At 32.2% G+C, this 23,602-nt stretch overlaps 8 protein-coding genes and 1 non-coding gene across 9 annotated transcripts; 2 read left to right on the top strand and 7 right to left on the bottom strand.

The window, feature by feature from the left end:
* Positions 1–252: 252 nt before the first annotated feature.
* Positions 253–1,392, top strand: TAF4 (Taf4p; the record flags this gene model as incomplete). Its single annotated transcript, XM_004178368.1, has 1 exon — positions 253–1,392. One exon carries the CDS (start codon positions 253–255, stop codon positions 1,390–1,392), a length of 1,140 nt encoding a protein of 379 aa, XP_004178416.1.
* Positions 1,393–1,678: 286 nt separating this feature from the next.
* TBLA0B00540 (lysophospholipase family protein) lies at positions 1,679–3,868 on the bottom strand (the record flags this gene model as incomplete). The annotated part of the gene is made up of 1 exon (XM_004178369.1): positions 1,679–3,868. One exon carries the CDS (start codon positions 3,866–3,868, stop codon positions 1,679–1,681), a length of 2,190 nt encoding a protein of 729 aa, XP_004178417.1.
* Positions 3,869–5,067: 1,199 nt separating this feature from the next.
* On the bottom strand, positions 5,068–6,975 carry TBLA0B00550 (lysophospholipase family protein; the record flags this gene model as incomplete). The annotated part of the gene is made up of 1 exon (XM_004178370.1): positions 5,068–6,975. The coding sequence occupies one exon, from the start codon at positions 6,973–6,975 to the stop codon at positions 5,068–5,070; it is 1,908 nt and encodes a 635-aa protein (XP_004178418.1).
* An 869-nt stretch (positions 6,976–7,844) lies between these two features.
* Positions 7,845–9,323, top strand: HRD1 (E3 ubiquitin-protein ligase HRD1; the record flags this gene model as incomplete). Its single annotated transcript, XM_004178371.1, has 1 exon — positions 7,845–9,323. The coding sequence occupies one exon, from the start codon at positions 7,845–7,847 to the stop codon at positions 9,321–9,323; it is 1,479 nt and encodes a 492-aa protein (XP_004178419.1).
* Positions 9,324–10,078: 755 nt separating this feature from the next.
* RRN11 (Rrn11p) lies at positions 10,079–11,632 on the bottom strand (the record flags this gene model as incomplete). The annotated part of the gene is made up of 1 exon (XM_004178372.1): positions 10,079–11,632. One exon carries the CDS (start codon positions 11,630–11,632, stop codon positions 10,079–10,081), a length of 1,554 nt encoding a protein of 517 aa, XP_004178420.1.
* Positions 11,633–12,334: 702 nt separating this feature from the next.
* On the bottom strand, positions 12,335–14,053 carry HSP60 (chaperone ATPase HSP60; the record flags this gene model as incomplete). The annotated part of the gene is made up of 1 exon (XM_004178373.1): positions 12,335–14,053. One exon carries the CDS (start codon positions 14,051–14,053, stop codon positions 12,335–12,337), a length of 1,719 nt encoding a protein of 572 aa, XP_004178421.1.
* Positions 14,054–15,047: 994 nt separating this feature from the next.
* Positions 15,048–15,899, bottom strand: TBLA0B00590 (uncharacterized protein; the record flags this gene model as incomplete). The annotated part of the gene is made up of 1 exon (XM_004178374.1): positions 15,048–15,899. The coding sequence occupies one exon, from the start codon at positions 15,897–15,899 to the stop codon at positions 15,048–15,050; it is 852 nt and encodes a 283-aa protein (XP_004178422.1).
* A 1,213-nt stretch (positions 15,900–17,112) lies between these two features.
* On the bottom strand, positions 17,113–17,203 carry TBLA0Btrna6F. The gene is given in 2 exon segments: positions 17,113–17,149; positions 17,166–17,203. It is a non-coding gene; the product is annotated as a tRNA-Phe (tRNA).
* Positions 17,204–20,001: 2,798 nt separating this feature from the next.
* WHI3 (mRNA-binding protein WHI3) lies at positions 20,002–22,206 on the bottom strand (the record flags this gene model as incomplete). Its single annotated transcript, XM_004178375.1, has 1 exon — positions 20,002–22,206. One exon carries the CDS (start codon positions 22,204–22,206, stop codon positions 20,002–20,004), a length of 2,205 nt encoding a protein of 734 aa, XP_004178423.1.
* Positions 22,207–23,602: the final 1,396 nt, after the last annotated feature.

The raw sequence follows: 23,602 nt of genomic DNA on the forward strand, positions 1-23,602 counted from the left end.
ACACCCAGCTTTTTTATAAAAATGAAAATGAAGACCATCTAAAAATAAATGATAATATTCAAAATAGTAAACCTTGTAATAAAAGAATAATTATTACGTAATAGCTACCCAATAAAGTTTAAAATTATTGTTCATCTTGGACTAAGATAGAACACATTATCCAGAAGAATATACGTAAATATTAATTCACTTAGTCCTTTTAATACCCATTTGAATAGACAATCATATATATTGAACAATAAGCAAGAAGCAATGGTTAATTCTCCTATTAAGCGTGAAAATGAAGATCAATTAAACTCTCCAAATAAGAGAAATAACTCCAATGGCACATTATCTCATTCTGAACCTGCATTTGATTTAGGCATGGGCGGCTCTCCCGCAAATAGCAATAACAGCAATATAAATGTTGGTCAATCTCCTGGGTTTCAAGCAGATACTCCAGGAACACCTTTTGGAAATATAGGCTCAATTGATAATGCTAGTTTACCAAATAAATCGTCTCCTGCAACAAACTTACTTAAAGAAGACACGACAGGTACACCTACTTCTGGTGTATCGCTAGCACTCCCCAAAAAGAATGATAAAAAGAATAAAAGTAGCACCAATCAGCAAAAGGGTGGTAATCAACCACAACAAGCAGATGCCAGTAAGATGCAAGATGTACTATTTTCTGCCGGTGTTAATATTAGGGAAGAGGAAGCTCTTCTAAATTCGTCTGTCAACGCTTCAAAATCCCAATCTTCACAATTAGCTAATATGAGATCTCCAGATCATCCACCTTTCTTACACCCAGATCAATTGGCTATGTTTATGAAAAAAATATCAAATGAACAAAATTTTCCACAAAACTTCAGTAGATCTCCTGATATTTTAAATCTTGTTTCAAGTGTTTGTGAAGCATATATGAAAGATATAATAACAAATGCACTTGTCATATCAAGGCATAGGCGAAAAGCTGTAAAAATAAATTCTGGTAGACGTAGTGATGTTGCAATTGCCTTAAAAGGTATGGCACAACTGCAGAAAAAAGAAGAAGAAAGACGGGTAAAGAAAAGAATTGCCCTGGGGCTAGAGAAAGAAGATTATGAAAATAAGATAGATTCGGAAGAAACTCTTCACAGAGCTTCAAACATGACAGCTGGTCTAAGAGCTGGTAGTAAGAAGCAATATGGCTGGCTAACATCTTCGACAAGTAAGCCAACTAATGTTGGCTCTAAGACGTCTGGTAAGGTCGCATCGGACATTGCTACCAGAGGTGATAGTGGTCTACGTTTTAGAGAAGCAAGAGAAGAACCAGGAATTGTAATGAGAGACTTATTGTTTGCGTTAGAAAATAGAAGAATGGGCACTCATAATATAATATCTAAAGGGTATGCCCGTATAAGGGATTAGTCTCTATTGTTGAAAATAGAAGTAATTTATCTCATTAACTTGAAAACTACTTATCTATATACATATTGACAGCTTCCTTAATAGATAACTATATATTCTAAATTGCAACAAATAATTAATCTACTTGTTATATGATAATTTTAAATATGTAAATTATCTGCTAGAGGATTATAAATCAGTTGAAGTATTTAGAATGCGAAATTGAATATGAATCATGTACTGATCCGAATTACTAGTAGTCATTGAGTTAATTCTGTTTCTTTTAGTAGGCTGAAGAACGATAAAATCATGAATTGTTATCATTGTCGTTATCATGATTGCTATCATGATTGTTATCATTGTCGTCATCATTATCGTTATCACGCTCATCCTTGTCGTTATCATTATCATTATCATTATCATTGTCGTTATCATGATTGTTATCATTGTCGTCATCATTATCATTATCACGCTCATCCTTGTCGTTATCATTATCATTATCATTATCATTATCATTATCATTATCATTATCATTATCATTATCATTATCATTATCATTATCATTATCATTATCATTATCATTATCATTATCATTATCATTATCATTATCATTATCATTATCATTATTATTTCTATTGTTGTTGTTTTGGTTATCATCATCATCATTATTATCGTCATCATCATCATCTTTGACAGCTTGATTAGCTATCGTACCGTTCCAACAATATCTACTGAAACAGCTTTCACATTCCTTTGGTAATTCATAGCCCAAACTTTGTTGTTGTCTTCGAATAACAGCACAAGCAATACATCCTGCGAAATCACCATCTTTTGTTAAATTTTTCATGGTGGCAGCTTCAAACCCGTTTTTTATCATTCCTAATCTTTCTTTCTTGTGATAATTCATTTTAAATGTGCCAGTGTTACTCTTATAGCTATTACGTGTATTTGGAATATAAACAATTAATGGAGGAATTGAAGATAAGTTTGTCATATTACCTGCATCACAACCAAAAAAAGTTGGCTTTTTATTTAAACCCAAATTCACAAAAGTATTCTGATCTGGAACATAGGGGAAAGAAATATCAATACCTTGCTTGGCAAACTGTCTTTCATATGTACGAACTAGAGAGGTTCCGTTTGGCCATCTATTCCTTGTATCCGCAGAATTATCTAATGAAAAAATAACATCAACATCACGCTCTTTCTGTAGTAATGGAACAAATGGAATATTCTGTAAATCTTCACCACCATCAACCAAAAACAAATAATCAGAATCTACTAAAGAAGAAGAATAAGTTCTGTTGACAAATTTAGTATCCTTAAATGGATTTGGAGCATAAATTGCAATATCGTCATAATTATCAGATAATTCTCTCAAAAAATGTTTGAGTATATCTTGAATACCTGAAGGAATATGAGTTCTATTAATTTGTAAAATAAACTGGTTAAATACGGTTGAGGATGAACCTAAAATAAAACCAGTATTATCAAAACCAGCGATGCATTGTCCTGTTTCATTTGGTTTACCATTAGAAACGTTAGTACCTAAATATTTAATATCTGTAAAAGAATTCAAAGTTGGATCCCAAGAGCCCAATTCAAATGGGTTATACTCAAATAAAGTAGAATTTTCATTAATAATATATGAGTCAGGGTACCTACCATCGGAAACTGCAATGGGGAAAGGCATTTCTGCATTCTTAAATACATCTGCATCTCTTAAAGTTGACCAGGTATAACCAACACCACCTTGTTTTAAAGTTGGGAAGAAATCATAAGAAATTAAACGGCCCCAAATATCAGTTAATGAAGCATTAAAATGTGCATCCATTTTATCATCAACTGCATCACTAATTTCCTTCCAAATATCAATTGATTTAAAAACATTATAACCACCCTGTGAAATAGCAGAATGGGAAAAATCCCAAATTGAATCATCATGAGAGAAATTATTTACAATAGCTTGAACTGAAGTCCAATTATTCCAACCTAGTGTACCGACTAGCCATGAACCTCCGGATATACCTGCAAAATAAGATGTACTTTGTAACAGACCACCCAGCCCGTGATCCAAAGAGCCATTTGTTCTATTATCCATTGCAGCAACCATACCTGCACCACTTAATAATGAACGGTAACCACCGCCGGAAACACCAATAGCAATCTTTGGCATACGTAAGGATGAATTTTTCAAGTCATTCGTGCTGTTGGAACCTAATAATTTTAGGATATCTGAAAAGATACCTCCACTGGAATTAGAGAAATTGGAGGTGGTTCTCTGTAAAAAACTACGTAAATTTGGCCTAATAACATTATTCCTCTTTAATAACCAATCGGTTTCATTTTGAGATAGTCCAGACGCGTTTCTAACTAAATTAATATTATCGTCGCATTGAACACGACCAGGAGCATAACCATTCGTTGGAGACCATGCACAAGTAAGCGATATTGATATATATAAACTTGCAAAAAAGTAATAGAGTATGTTATTCATATTAATAAAAGAAAACAATATTAATTTTTTATTTTGTGTTTGCTTAAGTTAAATATTGTTTCTGTGTCAGATATTAGATATAATAGAGAAACACCTAAAAAGTTTTTATAATTGAAAATTTAAAAACTCTGTTTAAATAGTTGTCAAACTGTATTGCTTATTACATATTACATTTATATTACTGCATAATATATCGCCTAATTGTACCTTAATTAAACAAAATGGTTTTGCTGACCGTACCTTAAACGATAAACTTTTAAATCAGCTCCAGTACCTAAAAAATCTTCGAAGTAGTTTTAAAAAAATTGCTAACTAGATCATAAACAGCTAACTATCTTACAATATACAAGAAAGGATATTCTTCTATTTTTAGAAGGATTCAAATAATTTATGTTAGTAAGAATAAGGAATTATTGCCAATGGAAGGATAAGACAAAGAGCATTTTTAGGCAACGGAAAAAAAGCTACTGGGGTAATTCTATATATCGTAATATAATTAGAAAAAATTAAGCGTAAACTTCTTAAGGCGTAAAAGAAAGCAAGCGTAAGTATGTACATTTTTGGTAATATTAGTTTTTATATTTATTGTTATACTTTCTTTTTCAAATCAGTTATTCAAGTTATATTTCCAAATATATTCAATATGTTCAAATATGTTATAGGATAAAGAGAATCCTCTAAGAGGGCCCGTGCATTTTTCTAAAATATCCTTGGACCTTTTTGCTTTTCAGAATAGATTTAGGGGTAAGATGTATTAGTAATAAGGATTACTGCCTATTAAGATATTGTAATAGCTTGAAGCTATCGAAGAATGTATTCATAAAATGTTCTCCAAAGTTAAGAGAAGTAATAAGTTAATATATACCATACAATATTGGACACTTGTTACTTAGTATTAAGAAATTATTACTTGTTTTACATAAAGGGATGAAGTTACACATTTGATTCCGAAACTCATCAGTAGTGACACGTTATTACTCTTTTAGTGAAGTTGAATCACAGTTATTGTAAAAAAATGCTATAATTTTACTAGATAAATATAATTATTAGAAATTTTTCAGGTACTAAATTATTTACATTTTTTTTTATTTTGTATTTGATTAAGAATATTCATATAGTTACTTAGAGAAGGGGAAAACAAATTTCATAATTAAAACTAAAATTAAAAAAAATTTCATGAGGACGTTCGGGCTAATTGTTTAAAACCAATCATCCCAAAATGAACCAGTCTTTGTACTTGTAGAAGTACTACTTGTCTTTGTCACGCTCTTGGTAGAAAAGCTTGACATAGCAGTTGTGTTAATTGGTATATTCACTGTTTGGTTTGCAATTGTGCCGTTCCAACAATATCTGCTGAAACATCCTTCGCATTCTAATGGTAAATTATATCCATTCTTTTCTTGTTGTCTTCTAATCACAGCACAAGCAATGCATGCCTTAAATTGAGAATCATCTGTCAAATTATTCATGGTAGCAGCTTCAAATCCATTCTGAACCACTGAACGCCTTTCCTTTGTACTATAGGACATCTTAAATGTACTTGTGTTACTCTCAAAAGAGTGGTAGGAATTTGGAATATAAACGATTAATGGTGGGATTGAAGATAAGTTTGTCATATTATGCGAGTCACAACCGAAAAAGGTTGGTCTTTTGTTTAAGCCTAAATTAACAAAAGTGTTTTGGTCTGGGACATAAGGGAAAGAGATATCAATACCTTGTTCAACAAATTGTCTTTCATATGTGTATACAAGAGAAGTACCATTAGGCCAAGATTGATTTGTATCAGCAGAGTTATCTAATGCAAAGATAACATCTACATCACGTTCTTTTTGTAAAAGTGGTACTAAAGGAATATTTTCTAAATCTTCCCCACCATCTACCAGATATAGTATATCTGAATCAACTAATGATTTTGAGTATGTTCTATTGACAAATTTAGTGTCTTTGAAAGGGTTTGGAGCGTATAAGGCAATATCATTAGAATTGTCAGAAAGGTCAATCAAGAAATGTCTTGCAATATCTTGGATAAAATCTGGTAATCCAGTTGTATTCAATTGTAATAAGAATTGATTGAATAAACTTGAAGATGTTCCCAGGATAAACCCAGTATTATCGAAACCAGCTACACATTTTCCCGTTACATTTGGTTTACCATCAGTAACATTGGTACCTAGATATTTAACATCAGTAAAGGCGTTCAAAGTAGGATCCCAGGACCCCATTTCGAATGGATTGAATTCAAATACAGTTGCATTGGAATTGATAATAAAAGTGCCTGGATATCTACCATCAGATACAACAACCGGGAAGGGCATTTGAGCATCTTGGAATACTTGAGCATCTCTGATTGTAGACCAAGTGTATCCCTCACCACCGTGATATAACGAAGGGAAGAAATTGTAAGAAAGAGCTCTACCCCAAACATCTGTTAGAGAGATGTTGAAACCTGCATCTTGTTTGTCATGAACAGCATCAGAAATATCGTCCCAAGTTTTAGAAGTTTTAAAGATATTAACTCCACCAGGATTAACAATGGAATTGCTTAGGTCCCAAATGGAATCATCCTTAGTGAAATTATTGACAATATCTTGTACTGAGGTCCAATTATTCCATGCTAAAGTGCCGACAAGCCAAGATCCACCTGAAAGGCCGGCAAGATACGTAGAACTTTGAAGAAGACCACCTAGACCGTGTTCAATTGAACCATTAGTTCTATTATCCATAGCAGCGATCATACCTGCACCAACAAACATCGCACGGTACCCACCTCCTGAAGCAGCAATAGCTATCCGGGGTTGTTTTAAAGTGGAATTACGAAGACCGCTGGAAGAGTTCGAAGTTAGTAAAGTGAATAAATCTGAGAAGATCGAAGAATTGGTAAAATTGGAAGTAGAATTTTTTAAAAAAGTGTATAGGTTTGGTCTAACGATTTCATTTCTTTTCCGAAGCCAAGCAGTTTCATTGGGAGAAAGTGAAGAAGCGTTTCGAACAAGAGAGATATTGGAGGCACATGGGACCATCTCAGGGACGTACCCATTACTTGGAGACCAAGCTAACGTGGCAGAAAGGATCAGTAAGAGATATGTAATAGAATAATATATTTGCATGGATAATTAAATTATGCCTAGCGATATTTTTAATACTTTTCAGAGATGGAATTGAACCAAACTCAAAAATAATGATCGTTAAGAAGACAACTCACCTACTGCTAGACGACTGGTCAAGACCATCTTATATACTGTTATGCCCCTTGACTCGTTGAGATGCAATGAGGTAAATTGCACTGCCTTCATACAACACATATCTTATAAGGCACTATACACCCTTAAACCACTCCGCATTCTTTACAGTTTCCCCATAATTCTCGCACAACGCTTTCAGCCGAGGAACCGATCACCAGGTAAATTGTTTTTCAGGCACAAGTCATCACAGAGATACCTACGTAGAAAAAATAAGGGAAATGACTATATAGTATACATAAGAGAGATGAGCTGCTTTAAATTATTTCCTAAATTATTTCTTAAATTATAAAGTATCACAATAGTATTTCCTTCGAAACTACTAGTGTAAAAAAAATAATGTCTGTTTAGCCATCTTGCTGTATTACGCTGTTTCATACATATAAAAAAGGTAAATAACAAAAGTGTGTATAAATATATATATGTGTGTGTGTATGTGTGTATGTATAAACTCTTTATGTGATAGCGCCCTTTATCTATATATATATTTATATATATAAGAATGTAAGGATCGTTGGTTTATAGAGTGTATTATTAATCACGTGGTATAGGGTTGTCGTACAGAAAGTTAGGTTTTGTAGGGTTTGCTTTCTACGATGGGCCGAATATTCAACATTTATCAACATTTAAGGATCACTAATTCCATTATATTATCAATAAAAAAAATTATTAAAATACCAATAATAATATAATAAGTTCCAACAAATTACTCTAACAGACACAGCACTGAAATAATAATGCCTTTCTACCAGTCAAGAACAGCGCAGTTTGTTCTGTTCACGTTGTTTATCTACGTCCTGACATTTGCATCTGTTTATTTCGCTATCTCTTCGAGTATTTCATTTCTACAAGTAACCATTAAATTGACTCAAGGTTTCAATATAATCATCATATCTATCTTTTCTATAATCAATTCCATTATTCTTTGGAAATTTTCTAATTATTTACTCTTTGGAGAACTACGACTCATCGAATATGAACATGTCTTAGAGAGACTCCCCTTCACGGTCATTAATATGGTCTTCATGTCAAGTATGTTCAATGAACATGATATTTTCACTACCATCATCTTAAGTTTATTACTTCTATATATGAAAGTCTCTAATTGGATCCTTAGAGATCGTCTAGAATCATTGTTACAAACGGTAAATGATTCCACAACTATTTTCAATTTAATTTTCTCTACCCAATTCTTCTTCAACTTAATACTATTTTCTCTAATTGATTATTTGATGATGAATTTTTGTATTTCAAACTCATTATTATCAAATAGCAACATTGGATCATCTGCCTCAGTTTATTTATTAATGGGGATGGAATTCACCATGTTACTGGTTGATCTTTTCAATATTCTTTGTCACTCCATATTAAACATTTACGAATTTTATAAATCTTCATTAGTCTCCCTAGATACCCATTTAACCTCTGAGGATGAAGAAGATGATGAATCTGGGTTTAACGGTCTTGAAGGTAAGTTTATTTATGAAAAAATAATCGATACATTCACAAGGTTTTTAAAGACAATCATTCATATTTTATTATTAATTCCATTTGCTATGCCCGTTATGTTAAGTAAAGATGTAGTCATTGATTTGGTCACTTTGAGTCAGAACATTAATACAATTTGGAAGATTTGGGTCAATAATAGAAAATTAGATGACCAACTCCCCACAGTGACTCAACATCAATTAGATTCAATGGAAGATAAGATATGTATAATTTGTATGGATGATTTATCCATTAATTCTATTCAAAAGAATTTTGAAAAGAGAAAACCAAAAATGTTACCTTGTGGCCATATTTTACACATGAATTGTTTAAAAAATTGGATGGAAAGATCACAAACTTGTCCAATGTGCAGATTGCCCGTCTTTAATGAAAAGGGTGAAGTTCTACCAACAAGAAGAGAAAGAGCAACAACTCCGGAACCTTCTACATCTACCTCTTCAGATTCAGAAGAAAATGAAGAATGGGTTTCTTTTCCTATTGAAACAATTGATGATAGTACTATAACTTTCAATTTGGCCAACGATGATGGAAGAATCTTGAAATCTCGTCTTTTGATAAATTCAACAACTGACACGACTCAGAATTCGGATGATATTTTAGGCTTAAAACAAAAAATTAATCAACTACAAGATCAAATAAATCAATTAAATAAGAATATGAAACCAATAGATGAAAAGGAAAATATACTTCTTTCTCATACAGAATAGATTTTTATAATTTATATACATACCCATTCACATGCTCACGAACAATTATCTCTTCAAAACCTGGTAAACGCATTAATAGAAATACATATACTCAACAGGGATTTAATTATGTCAAGCACATTCATTTAGAAGCTGATTAGCCAGATAAAAAGACCTTACAATTTTGATAATGACCTTATCTCCACAAAAAATTGCAAAAGCTAATTTCTATTGTGATTGGAAAGAAAAACAGGTAGGAATTAAAAATTTATTCCAAGTTAATGATCAAGTTAAATTACATTACCTCTTACCGAATATAATTCTATCAGTTCATTATTATTATTTGAATGCGTTAATTACTAAAGGAGCATTATTATAAAGGGTCTTACATTAACTTTTTTTTATCCCTCATAATTGACGATTTGCGATATTATCATAATTTATTTTAACTGTATTTAGATTTTTTTTTTTTAATTTTATCAATAAGTTAACCATATTAAACATTGATTAATTTTTCTATAGTCAGGATATATTATTTTAGAGTTTCTTATGTTAGAATTATCAATGCTTTTAGTACAAGAAAAGGAAGAATTTCGTTACAAATATTCCCAGATAACGGTGAAATATTTCGTATTAAATTATTTAACTAAAAATTATTTTCAGAATGTTTAATATAATGCAAACTTCTATAAATGCTATAAAATGCTAAAAATGCTAATGTTTTATTTTTTTAATTTCCAAATGGGTGCTTATTTTAATTGAAAATTATCGTCTGTCTAATCACTTGAACTATTGTACTTATTTGATTCAAAGTGTGATTGAGTCATTTCATTCTCGGAATCGAGGTGAGTTTGTCCTGAGAATTCGTCATCAAGATTATATTTATAAATTGGTTCATCATACGACGGCGTCATTAATTGATTATTTTTATGTTCAAAATTAATTTCGTGATTAAAATTATTTTCTTCGTTATCTAAAACGTCTTCGTTATCCAAAAATTCTTCTTCATTTAAAATTTCCTCATCGCTTGATGTGTCATATAATTTTTTTTCCATATCTTTTAATTCAATTTCAATCTTTTGAAACTTAAAATTATAATCGTTTTGATTTTCTCTTACTTTTTGAAGATGGCTTTTGCAATGTTGAATATTGGAAATTATTTCATTTTTTGTTATATCTTTCTCAACTGATGTTTGAGATATATCGTTATTTCTTGTTTCAAACATTAGCATCCTAGCTAATATAAGATGACTTAATGAATAAATATACCAAATTTCGGAATCTTCAATGAATGGTGGCGCAAGAACCATTTCTGATAATTTTTCTACAAATTTCTTCAATTTTTTTTTCAAATAATTAAGTTCTTCAACTATTTCTTTAATATTTCTTGATGTAAGATCGCTGAATTTTGTATGTATTAAAGATAATGTCATCCAAAGAAATGATGTAGTAAACTTACCTGTATGGTTCCTCGACGATTGTGTAAATGCTGGTGCAGTCTTGTAATTAATGCTATTATTGTATTTTTGATTGGATGAATAGATTGAATGAATCCAATTTAAAAAGTTTAATGACTCTTGAATGGAAACTTTTTTTAATAATATTATTGAACCTAAATTCCAAAAATTTCTTATATCAATATTAGGTAGTCGTATGATTAATGAAAATATATGATAGGCTTGATTAAAATTCTTTTCACATATATTATAATAAAGTAAATTAATTAAATTTTCAATATGGATGTTATTAAATGATGTTGTTTGTTTATCTCTATATGATGTTTCGTAACCCTCAGAAATTGCTTTAATATGTGTTTTAAGACGTTTTGTACAATGTTGTAGTCTAGCTTCTAATTTCTTGTTTGTAAATTTTTTCACTCGGTTTAATCGATTAAATGATATTTTATTCCTATTTATTGGAATTCGACCGTTTGATTTCAATTTAGTTTTCGAATTCAAGGTGTCAATAGAGGTATTCCAAACTTCAAAACTTTCTTGTGGTCTATCATATCTATTAAAAAATTTTGTTTCTTCATTTGTAGTACCTGTAGAGTCACTATTATATTCATCATCACTTAATGTGTTCGTATTTGAAATTGAATCAGAATCATCGTTATAATTAGTATTGGAATCGCTATGTTCGTGTGCAGATGCCTCTGGTGTTGGCAAGGTTATAGGTGTTCTGGATCTATTAGATTCCAAAGAAGATGATGGAATTGTATCACCATATAATTGGGAGTACCTTTTTGTAAAAGTGTTGATATACTGGTATCGTATTTTTCGTTCGTTTGCCAATACCTTTGAGTGGATATTCAAGGGAGCCTCGAACATTGCATGCTGGTTTGTTCTATTATAATCTAAAGGTATATAAATTATTAGCAATAAATAAGGTCACCTTTTAGTTGCGGTTTGAGCCAGACTTATAACACTTGTCGTTTCTTTTTTTTAACTTGTTTACCATTGAAAACCAAACTTAATGTTTGTTTTTTTAAAATTTCATTGACTTTTTTTTTTCCGATGAGCTTAGCGCTTTGGGCAATAGGAAAATAAACCAAAAAAGGTTAGAAATGACTGCGAGAGATTCAAATACGTTAAAATTATTTCAAAATAGTGTTAAAAATAGAGTTATTGGTGTAACTTGAAACATGTATAATTCTAGTAATAAATATATCTTAAGAATTGTTAGTAGTCTTATGTTACATATCTTGCGTTGTAACTAAACAGTTTTTTCTGTAAATATAACGTTTTTAGGCGTTTAAGTTAAGTAGGAATTAGTCAATAGTAATTAATTATTCGACAGGCACAGTGGCTTCTTAATAAATATATGACTATATATACTTTGAAAACTGAAGTTCAAAATATTTTAAAAATTACTTACAGGAGAATATACAGGGATGGGTATATTGACACAACGCACATATCATGCTAACTATACGCCATTGCTATGAATGTAAAATTACATAAAACTAGCCTGAAGCAATAACATAGATGAGGCCAGCGGTGTCATTTTTTGAAACAGGTAGGAAAAACTCATTACATCATACCTGGCATACCTCCCATGCCTGGCATACCACCTGGAGCAGCACCCTTATTTTCTTCTGGAGCATCGACAATAGCAACTTCTGTAGTAGCCAATAAAGAGGCAACACCAGAAGCGTCAACTAAACCAGTACGGACAACCTTGAAAGGATCAATAATACCGGCAGCTAACATATCAGTGTATACTGATTTAGAAGCATCGTAACCCTTGGAGAAATCGTTACCATATTCATCTAATAATTTGCCAACAACAACAGAACCTTCTTCGCCAGCATTATCAATGATTTGCTTAGCTGGTCTAGTAATAGCTTTACGGATAATATCAACACCAAGTTTTTGGTCAAAATTTTCAGTTGGAACATCGTCTAAAATACGGGAGGCTTTAACTAAAGCAGTACCACCACCTGGTAAAATACCTTCTTCTACTGCAGCTCTTGTAGCATTCAAAGCGTCATCATAACGATCTTTCTTTTCACCAACTTCAACTTCTGAAGCACCACCGACTTTAATAACAGCAACACCACCTGATAGTTTAGCTAGACGTTCTTGTAATTTTTCTTTTTCATATGAATTTGTAGAGTTAATGTCGATGGAGCCTTTAATTTGTTCAATTCTTTCTTCAATGGCTTGCTTAGATCCATCTCCATTTAATACAACGGTATCTTCCTTAGTAACAGTAATAGAATCACAAGACCCCAAGTGTTCCATAGTGCATTGTTCTGGTTTCAATTCTAATTCTTCAGTAAACACAGTACCACCAGTCAAAATGGCAACATCACCTAGAATGTTTTTTCTATTGTCACCAAAACCTGGAGCCTTAACAGCACAGACCTTAACTTGGCCTCTTAATTTGTTTAGGATACAAGCAGCCAAAGCTTCACCATCAATATCTTCTGCAACAATCAATAGTGGTCTACGAGATTGGTTTGATAATTCTAAAGCTGGTAAAATATCTTGAATAGCAGATAATTTCTTTTCTGATAATAATAATAATGGTTTTTCAAATTCAACTTTGTTTGATTTGGTGTTGGTAATAAAATAAGGAGATATAAAACCACGGTCGAATCTCATACCTTCGGTTACTTCTAATTCATCTTCCATAGTTTTACCTTCACGGATAGTGATGACACCTTCTTTACCGACTTTTTCCATTGCAGAAGCTAACAACTTACCAACATGAGAATCACCATTGGCAGAAATAGTAGCAACTTGGGCAATTTCTTCCGAAGTAGTTATTTCCTTTTTATTTTGTGATAAAAATTCAATAACTTTCTTAACAGCAGCTTGGGAGCCTCTTCTTAAATCCATTGGGTTACAACCAGCAGCAACGTTCTTCACGGATTCAGAAAAGATAGCTCTACCTAAAACAGTAGCTGAAGTGGTACCATCACCAGCAGCAGTGTTAGTTTTAGAAGCAACTTCTTGTAATAATTGAGCACCTAAGTTTTCAAAACGATCTGGTAAAGTTATAGAACGAGCAACAGTAACACCATCCTTTGTAATTTTAGGAGCACCAAATGGTTGTTGAATAAGAACATTACGACCTTTTGGGCCTAAGGTAGAAGCGACGGCATCACCTAGAGTTTCAACCCCTTTTAAAAGAGCAGCTCTAGCTTCAACACCGAATAAAAGCTCCTTATGAGAGGAATAAGCACGGATTCCGGCAATTCTTTGAGTTTGGCGAAGAGAAGAACGGACAGTGTTTCTTAACATAATGAGAACAATAATGTATACAATAGTTTTGGTGATATTACTTTTAATTGGTTAGGTTTCTAATTTAATATCGTGTAATTTTGCTTTATGTATAAAGTCTCTTCTCTAAAGTTTCTCTAATCTGGTGGCAACCTTGAATTTCGAAATCTGCGGGTCAGTTTAGTGATCGCTAAAATCCGTGACTCAATATTACCCGGCCAAGAGTCAACTGCTATAAAAGGGACAAATAATTATTCTGTTCTATATCCTGGGAAAGTCACTGACAATAATATGTATAATCTACTACTTTTAAAAATTCTTCATCAATTGATATTATTGCATTGATATAAGCTATGTAATTTAAGATATTTTCTTTACTAATTCAACATATGGCACGCTCGAAGTGAAACTACGTATCCTAGTCGATTGATATAGCTAATTAATTTTTTTTTTTAAGTTTTTCTTTATCAGCATGCTTTTCGAAGTCTAGTACTGTTCTAGAATAATTATACTTTATAGTCTTAGTTTACACTTATCAGTTTATGATAACATATGCCCTTTAAAAAAGTTACTATTAATTTAAACTAAATAATAGAGGTATAACTTATTTTATACAAGCTTGTTTTTGGACCTGTTAAATTAAATGTTTTATTTGACAATGTACAAGAGTGGAATAATAAGCATTAGCACATAAAGTTACAATCAAATAAGAGTATACTCGGAAAATTTGAATATAAACGAAAATATGTATATACCGTATAAAACTACCTTTGAGTTATTATCAACAAGTATACAATATAATTTTCTTAATAGTAACTTTAGGATAGTATTCTTTACACTCTTCCCAAAAATTGAATCTTAATTACATTTCATTTCAATATTTTCAAAATATTCGTAAACTTAAATCAACATATATTTTTGAAATTTTTTGATGGTCATCTTGGTAAAAAGTATGGGAGATCTGTTAGATATTCTTACTAATATGAAACTTTAGAATATTCAAAAGTTCAAAATTTCAATCCTCAATGAAAATGATTCTACAATTTTCCCCTCTTATCTTAGCAAATGTTGGGCTTTGAGAATCTTCAAACTTAGTCCAATATAATTTAAAAATTTCTTCTGGTAGAATTGGAACAGTATGTCTTATTCTAATATGCCAATTATAATTTTTTCCTGAACTATCCTTCTCAATACGATCTGAAAAGATAGTTACTGGATCAGCTCTAATTGTATTATATAATTGTTGACAACTCCCAATTTTATTATTGAAATATAACTCGCATTGGATATTTTTTAGATAATATTGAATCAAATGCTGTTCTTCTGAAGTTACACCAAGATAAATAGCGTTAATTTTATTCAAGGTAAACTTTGGTTCAAGGAAGCTTTTTGAACATTGTCTCACGTCGAAAAAATCTGAGTTTTGAAAGTCATTAACTAAATCTTTTGGGAGTCTTGATATTTTTCCAAACCTTCTCAAATTTGCACATTCAAGCGAATTTTGAATTTCTGATTTTATTAATTCCCATACTTCATACAATGAATCCAGATGGCTTTTATATTGTTTTCCAATATCGTGATTAAACACTCGAAGGGAGCTTGTTACTTGTGGAGAAGCTTTAAGTACTATCAGAGTAGGAGACTCAAATCCTTTTTCATCAACCTTCATCTTCAAATGATGACTAATTCCCTTAATAATTTCTTTATTAGTAGTTTTTATGATAAAATAATTCTCTAATACACTTTCGGGAATGTTTTCATAGTCAATTTCATAAGTAGTGTTTGTTGCAGCTGAAATAAGCTTTTTTTTATTTCCAATAATGTGTTTCGAGCATTTGTTATAATAAGGTCTAACATAATTTTGCATAGTACTTTAAAATATATATATTTGTTTAAAATTATTAGTATTATTATATGTTGTTTTTTTAACTTTAGGCTCTTGTCTAACTGCCAAAATAATATACTATACTAATGCTTGTTTAGATATTCATTCCAATTATATAAAAAAGAGTTTTAAAAATTGAACCCCAGTGAGAAATTAAAAAAAAACTTATTGAACTAAGGTATTATTGGATATAGAACTATTTGAGCTTATACAATAAAAATAATTGCCCATTATGTGACGCAATTTTAATTTAAGGCAAAAATATGTCGTCACTCCGAAATTTCTGGAGAAGTCTAATAAGTCCGAATTAAAAATAATTAAGACTTAAAAAAATAAGTTTCATATGTATTATTTTGATTCAAAACCAAACAGTCAAAAGTAATATATATATATATATATATGTCTCGTATATATTGTTAGAGAATATGAGGGTTCTTTACATATGAAAATACAACAACAAAAAATAAAAAAAGCATGTTAGCGTAGCCTGATTTCATGGGATAATATAAATCAAGTGAATGATGTATCAATGAACAAAGTGCATACTTCGACCAAAGTCAAGATATAAAATATAATAAAACTGAGATTAGAAGCTAATGAGGCCTTCTGCAAAAATAACAGCATGTGAGAATAAAGAATGATGGAAAACAAAAATAAGAATTAGAGAACAGGTCAATAATCAAATCGGAACATGCTAATATAATGTTTAACTTGCATAAGCTAAAGTGTATAGTTGTATAGTTTGACAAAATTTTTGGTATTAAACTGACAGAGAAAAACTATGAGATTGAGAGTAGCACAGATTAAAATTGGAAGTTGTAACAATTTTAAGCTTTGCTACTCCCAGTAGTATATCTTTTTGGCTGCTAGTATAATACCAACTGTTTATTAAACTATGCAACTATATAGCTGAGCCTATGTAAGTTAAATATTATTATTATTACGTTCCGATTTGTTCACTATATACTTCCATCTTTTGTATTTCGTTCTTTTTGTTTTCTAGTTCTTACCTCTTTGTTCTACTTTAACCTTCTAGTTTATTCCTTTTAGCTTTAGATTCTTAAATAGAATTTATGTTCATGATTCACTTACTTGTTAATCTACATGTTCATTCCGTTATTACATGATCCTGATTTATACACGTGACTAACGTAGCTCACATTACATGACAAAGTTACAAAAAATCAAAAGGAAATGCGACTTCTGTGGATCGAACACAGGACCTCCAGATATCTTTAACCGAAGTATTCTTCAGTCTGGCGCTCTCCCAACTGAGCTAAACCCGCTTATTATTTCTTGAATTTTTTTATTCCAACAAGCACTAATGTGTCAGTCAAGCACGTAACTCTCCGCTAAAGTCCAACCTTAGAAACGATGTGTCCACAGAATATAGACTCGTTGTCCTGTTGGCATGATGCTATCATGCCATTCCAATTTTTATATAAACTCTGCTGGAATATGATTATATCATTTTCTATATGTCTAAATAAAGTAATCGTCTTTACATCTTAAACACTTTATAACATTATCTAACTCTCTTGAATCCCAGTACATCAATAGATCAATATACTATTATATACTATATAGAGAAGGACCAAGGGGAGATACAATAATCTTGTGTAATACAACCTGTAACTACCGAACTCTGAAACACCATCCTTGTCCTGTTAGTCTCGTATTACAACAACACCTGTTGTAGACGAGATTGACTTTATACTCATCTACAAGTTGCTAACTAGAAATTATACATAACACTGAGCAACTGCTAGTTGCATACCTGTGAATATCTGTTAAATGCATAATCTCTACTAGTTAGCCAGCATTACTCAAACTGTGCATTCCTACCCTTGTAAGTAAGTTTATAAACAGTCCAATTAAAGTAAAATGGAAAAGCTGGCGTTGACCTTTGAAAAGTATTTAAAGGCCAACTTTTCTAGACTTAAGACATAAATTTATAGTTCTTTCATATAGTTATTTAGTTTAAAAAGAACAACAATTATATTCGTAAGTTCGAAGGATTAACTGGTGTTAAGTTAATAATATTGTTAAGTAAAGTTAAGTTTTGGTAGTTACTATTTAAGTGTATCGTACTCCTAAGTTGATTTACAACATGTTGTATTGTAATCGTCTCGGAATAATACTAATAATACTATAAGGGCTTAGGGTTTACACAACCCTGAACTATTCTTGAGTTATTGGACTTTTACACTAAAAGCTAGAGTACCACTTGTACTTAAATAATAACTTGTTTTTCTTATAACTATGAAATTAATATGAACGAACTATAAACTTATGAATTCTTGATGGATAAGTAGCCCTATTTATACGTTTTCAAATAGAACTATTTATCCTAAATATTAGTTTATTAACTTGTCAAGCGATTGCACAATTGCATGATATTATGACTCATAGTCATATAATTGCGTGATCGCACGACTGTACGATTGTCTGACTCGTAGTCATCGGATTACGTGATCGTTTGCTTAAAGCCTAAACTTGAGAACATTACTTTTTATTGTTTAGCATATGTCTACAACAGATTTTATTATATAGTGGTCTGGCTAGTATTTTACAGATGACTATAACTCTGATTATTCTTATAACTATAATTTACTTATCTTATTCTGTGTAATTCTATATAGATGCCTCATGGGCATAGCTTTATATACAAGCGAGTTTACGCGTCGCAACATGTTGACGCGAACGTCTCTGATTTAGTTAGGTCTTGTAAGCTCCTAACCCATGACACAGTGTACTGACGGTATCACTATGTCACAGATTTTTTTTAGAAAATAGTTGCTTTGAAAAAATATGGTCAATTTAATAACTATTTTTTACAATTTTACAGTAGAGAATTGATTTGATATTTTGAATAAATCTTAGTAATTAAAAAAAAGCCACTATCCTAAAATTGAAATTTTGATAATAAGCTGATATAAATATAATTGATAATGTTTCTCTAGAAACTAATGACATCTTATAAATAACTTTTTAAATCCTGCGATGGGAAGTATGGTAATTTTAAAATTGTGTTATAAAAATAAGTTAGATTAAAATGTTTTTTAAATAATGTTTATATAGTTAAAAATCTAGTTAATGTTCATATAGATAATAGGTCAAGTAATAACATCAAACACGAATAATTATTAAAACAAAAAAAGAAATATTTCATATTAACTGAGGTATATTTCAATAAGGACGAAAATTTGATGTAATGTATTTCTGTATATATATATGTTAGGTATATAAAGAGTTTAATTTCCTTTTTTATTTTTTTCTTTCCATTTATAAGCAATATAGAAGGTATTGTTATCAAAGACAATTTGATCTGCAGTTAACTTACTAATCCATTGAATTAAACAAGAGAAGGAGTATATTAGTTAAAATAAATAATAAATACGAACAGGTAATTTTATTTTTTTATTCTTACTAAATAAATGGAGCAAAAATGTTTATTAGCAAAGTTTGATGTGATAAAAAGATAAATTACATAAGATATATTATATTGTAGGAAAAAAAAAGGATATATATATAGTTACAGATCAATGAAAAAGATAATAATCATAAGATTATTTTAGACAAAATAAAAGAATTGAGATAGGAGAATAAGTATGAAAAAAAATAATTTAATCAAATTTTTATGCATCTCTAATAAGGAAAATAACTTTTTTATTTATTTTTTTTTTTTTATTTTATTTTTTTTATTTGTTTGTAGAAATAAAATTCTCAAATTAATAAACCCATCATCGTAAGAACAAATCTAACAAATGATAATTTTTAATAAGATAAAATAACAATTAGGGAATTACAATTAGAGAAGGAAAAAAAAGAAAAAAAAGAATAAAATAAAATAAAAGAAAATAAAATGGAGAAAAGAAAATAACATATGCGAGAAAATTAATAATGCTATGAAGGTGTGATGATGTAAAAGAAAATGGGAGTATGAGAAATAGGAAAAATAAAAAAATAGGGAGAGATAGACAGAGTTAAAGAGAAAAGGAAAAGAGATTGTTTCAGTCCATGGATAAAAAAGCAAAGTAGAAACAAATAAAATGTGATATAATAGGTAAAATAAAGACAAAGATCAATTTTTATTGTAAGTTGCTGAGAAATAAGTGGAAGCAGCAATGTTTGGATTATTAATCATTACCGAATTATTATTTGAGTTTGGACCTGTTCTTCTACTATTTGGACCTCTTACACCCAAAGGATTTTTTGAAAAACTTAATCTAATACCACCTTTGTTTGTTGCAGTAGTTCTTTGTAGTTGACTACCGTATAATTCGGCCAAAGCTCTTGTTGCATAACTGACATCTTCGAATTCTACAAAACACATTGGACCATGACCATTCCCGTTATTATTTTTATTTCTAAAAGATAACCTTCTAAACCCATCTTGAGTTGAAAATAGTTGTCTTAATTCTTGTTCAGTAGCATCTGGTGGTAAATTACCCACGTATAAAGTATTACAAGGAGGATTTTGATCAGCTGGGTTTGCAGGAGGAGGAACTTTAGCAAGTAAAGATAAATCAGCTTGAGAGATTGTAGTAGTAGTAGTAGTAGTTGCAGAAGTGGTGGTAGTTGGAGTTTGTGTTGGTGTATTATTTTGATTTGAAAGGTTTGTATTTGACAAGTTATTTGTAGAAATATTTTTAATTTGAATTGTGTTTGTATTTGTGTTTGTATTTGAATTTGAATTTGAATTTTTTTGATTTGAAATAGAAGATCTATTTTGATGTAATTTCTGAGGAGTTCCATTTTGAGATAAATTATTCTGTTGAGAATTGAAAGTTGATCTATTTGGATTACCCATTTCTGCAGTTGCTCTCGGTATTATTGGTTGTGGGGCAGATGGTGATAATTGTTGAATCTGTTGAGTCAATGGGTTAAAAGAATTGATTGGGGTAGTTGCAGAAACAATACCATGAGGAGTTGAAACTTGAAGGATGTTATTTTGGTTTACCATATTTGAAGTGATATCCATTGTATGAGAAGAAGTCAAATTTGAATTGGAAGGTAAGAAGAAAGAAGAAGTTTGTCTATCATTTGAATTCCATTCCAAGCCTGGAGTAGAAGGTTGAGGAGTTCCATTAGTGAAACTATTCATGATGGAAGGCAAATTCTTAGCACCCCAAATACTATCATTAATATCATCATTTTCCATCAATAGGAATGATTTACCAGCATCTGATTGTTGTAGAGTGGAATCCAAATTGTTTTGATTATTATCGTTTTGGATTGAATCTATTGTTGGATCATTATTATTTGGAGGAGAATGATTGGACGTGGTGGTGGTGTTGTTGTTGTTGTTGTTGTTGTTGTTGTTGTTGTTGTTTGTTATGGTAGTTGATAAATCATGAGTGGAATGGTTTGTTGAATGAAGTAGTTGTGGGGGCACACTTGAAGCCAAGATGTTTGCCATTGATTGTTGAGGAGATTGATCTGTTGTGAAAGGATCACTAAAGGAGAATCTTGACTTTGTTGGTAATATGCTTGGTCTTTTGGAAGTGTGAGTCAATTGGTTTGAAGGGGTTATGGAGGCCGACCTGTGGTGGTCGATATTCTGTAGGGCGGAAGAGGTGATATAATCCGGTCTCAATTGGTTTGTATCTTGTGGGATCAACATCTGTTGTTTAGTATTTTCGTCGATTAACTCGACGTAAGATTTGAAGGGGAAATCGGAACCAAAAAGTTCTGTTTTGGAGTTCAAGATTGAGGAGTATTGCAAAGCACGTTGCAAGTTGATGAATTTGGCCACGATAACGGTTTCCAATTCATGTTTTTGAATGTTTTCATTGGAAATGTTTGGGGAGATTGTATTTTGAGTTGCGGAGTTTAAGTTGTTTTCGAAATTGCCACCACCTCCATGTTCTTCGTGTATGAGTTCGACGGTGACTAGATCTTTAGCCAGGGCGAAGATGGCATGAGCTTCTCTTAGGGATATATCGTTGGGCAAATTTTTTAGTTTTATCAGGTAGGGGCCTTTATGGATGGCTCTAGTTTCATTGATGTTAATTTGTTGTGTGGAGTTGTTTAAGGATAAATTTTGCAAGACGGCAGAAAGGTATAATGGCGAGGTCCTTTCATCTGTTGAGGCCAATTTCATGTTTGTATCGCTGTTGCTGTGAAGTTTGTTGAAAGCAGGAGTGGGTGCGGCGGCGGCGGCGGCGGGAGGAGGAGGAGGTGCTGGAGCAGGAAGAATGTTGTTGTTTGTGGAGGGTGTTGATAGATGAAGGTTATCTGAGCTTGAAGTGAAATTGTTTTGTAAGAAAATGCTTGAGTTTTCCATAATACTTGTTCAAAGGGAGGGAAAGAGGAGGGAAAGAGAAGGGGAAGAGAAGGGAGCAAGGAGGGAGCGAGGAGGGAGAGGGGAGGGGAAATCAATTACAAATTAAAAGAGAGATAGTTCAAAAGTAGGATGGTGGGGGGGACACAGAAAGAATAAAGAGGATTTTGGAGTGTGTGACGTGGAGAGTGTGACGTGGAGAGTGTGGCGTGGAGAGTGTAGCGTGTAGCGTGAAGCGTGAAATGTGAAGCGTGTAGCGTGAAGCGTGGAGAGTGTAGCGTTGGATGGTAGGGGAAGAGGGGAGTGAAAGTATATTCTGATAGTGAAAGTTCTTGAGAGTGTCAGAGCCGGTAGAGAGAGTGATGAGAGAGAGGGCAGGAGGATAGTGAATAATCTTTGATAGATCGAGCAGGGGGTGTGTGGGTGGGATTGTTGGCAGGAGGAAGATTTATAAGTTAGTGGTGGTGTATGTTAATTTCTGGGTTTATTTCTTTTTATTATTATTTTTTTTTGTATTGAGATTATTGAGTTTACTGAGTTGATTGAGATTGTTTACTGAGGTGAGGTTTCGGCGAGCGTCGACGAAGGCGAGAAAAACAACACGGAGTCACGTGGGGCGCGCCACGAGGCGAGAAGCGCTAAGCGAAGAGAGGGAAAAATGCCTCAAGTAGTATTATTATATATTATACGTGGCATTTGGCGGGTAGCCGTGGGCTGTGGGGCGATTCAGTTATTTATATAAGATTGAGTTACAAATTCAAGTTCAAGGTTGGAATAGTGTGTTTCTGGATGGAGTAGGGATTACAACACTGCTTGTTTTACCAAGTTGTAGACGTGTCTGGGAATGGGAGTAATAGTACAGAAAATCTTGATGCTTATGTAACGTGATGTGATACTTACATAATACTATACAAGCGACGGGAAAGAGATAGCAAAGAGCGTAGCAAAGAGAGTAGCAATATGGATGCGAGAATGCGAGAATGTGAGAATGCGAGAATGCGAGAATGCGAGAATGCAAGGTTAATAGAAACAACAACAATCTGGGACACCATGCCAACTTGGTTTCGGGTCGACTTTGTCACAGGGAGCAGATTGTATCGACAGCAATTCTGCATTGAGCTGCCGTATGTTGAAGATCAGTTGGTTTGGGCCAAACACGCTGGGTCGTCTTTGTGAAGGTGGGTCGTAATAGATGGGAGTGGGTTTGTGATTGTCTCTGCTGAACAGTTGCAGCATTTCGTGGGCCAATGGTTCTGAAGTTTGTACAGCGATGTCGATGCCAGTAGGAGAGGTGGAGGCGGAAGCGGAAGCGGAGGCGGAGGCGGAGGTGTTTGTGGCACTGGCAACGGCAGTCGTCGTGGCAAGTGACTGGGGCGAAACAGCATTCTCCGGAGCACAG

The sequence above is a fragment of the Henningerozyma blattae genome, chromosome 2 (genome assembly GCF_000315915.1).
Source record: "Henningerozyma blattae CBS 6284 chromosome 2, complete genome".
Lineage (NCBI taxonomy): Eukaryota > Fungi > Ascomycota > Saccharomycetes > Saccharomycetales > Saccharomycetaceae > Henningerozyma > Henningerozyma blattae.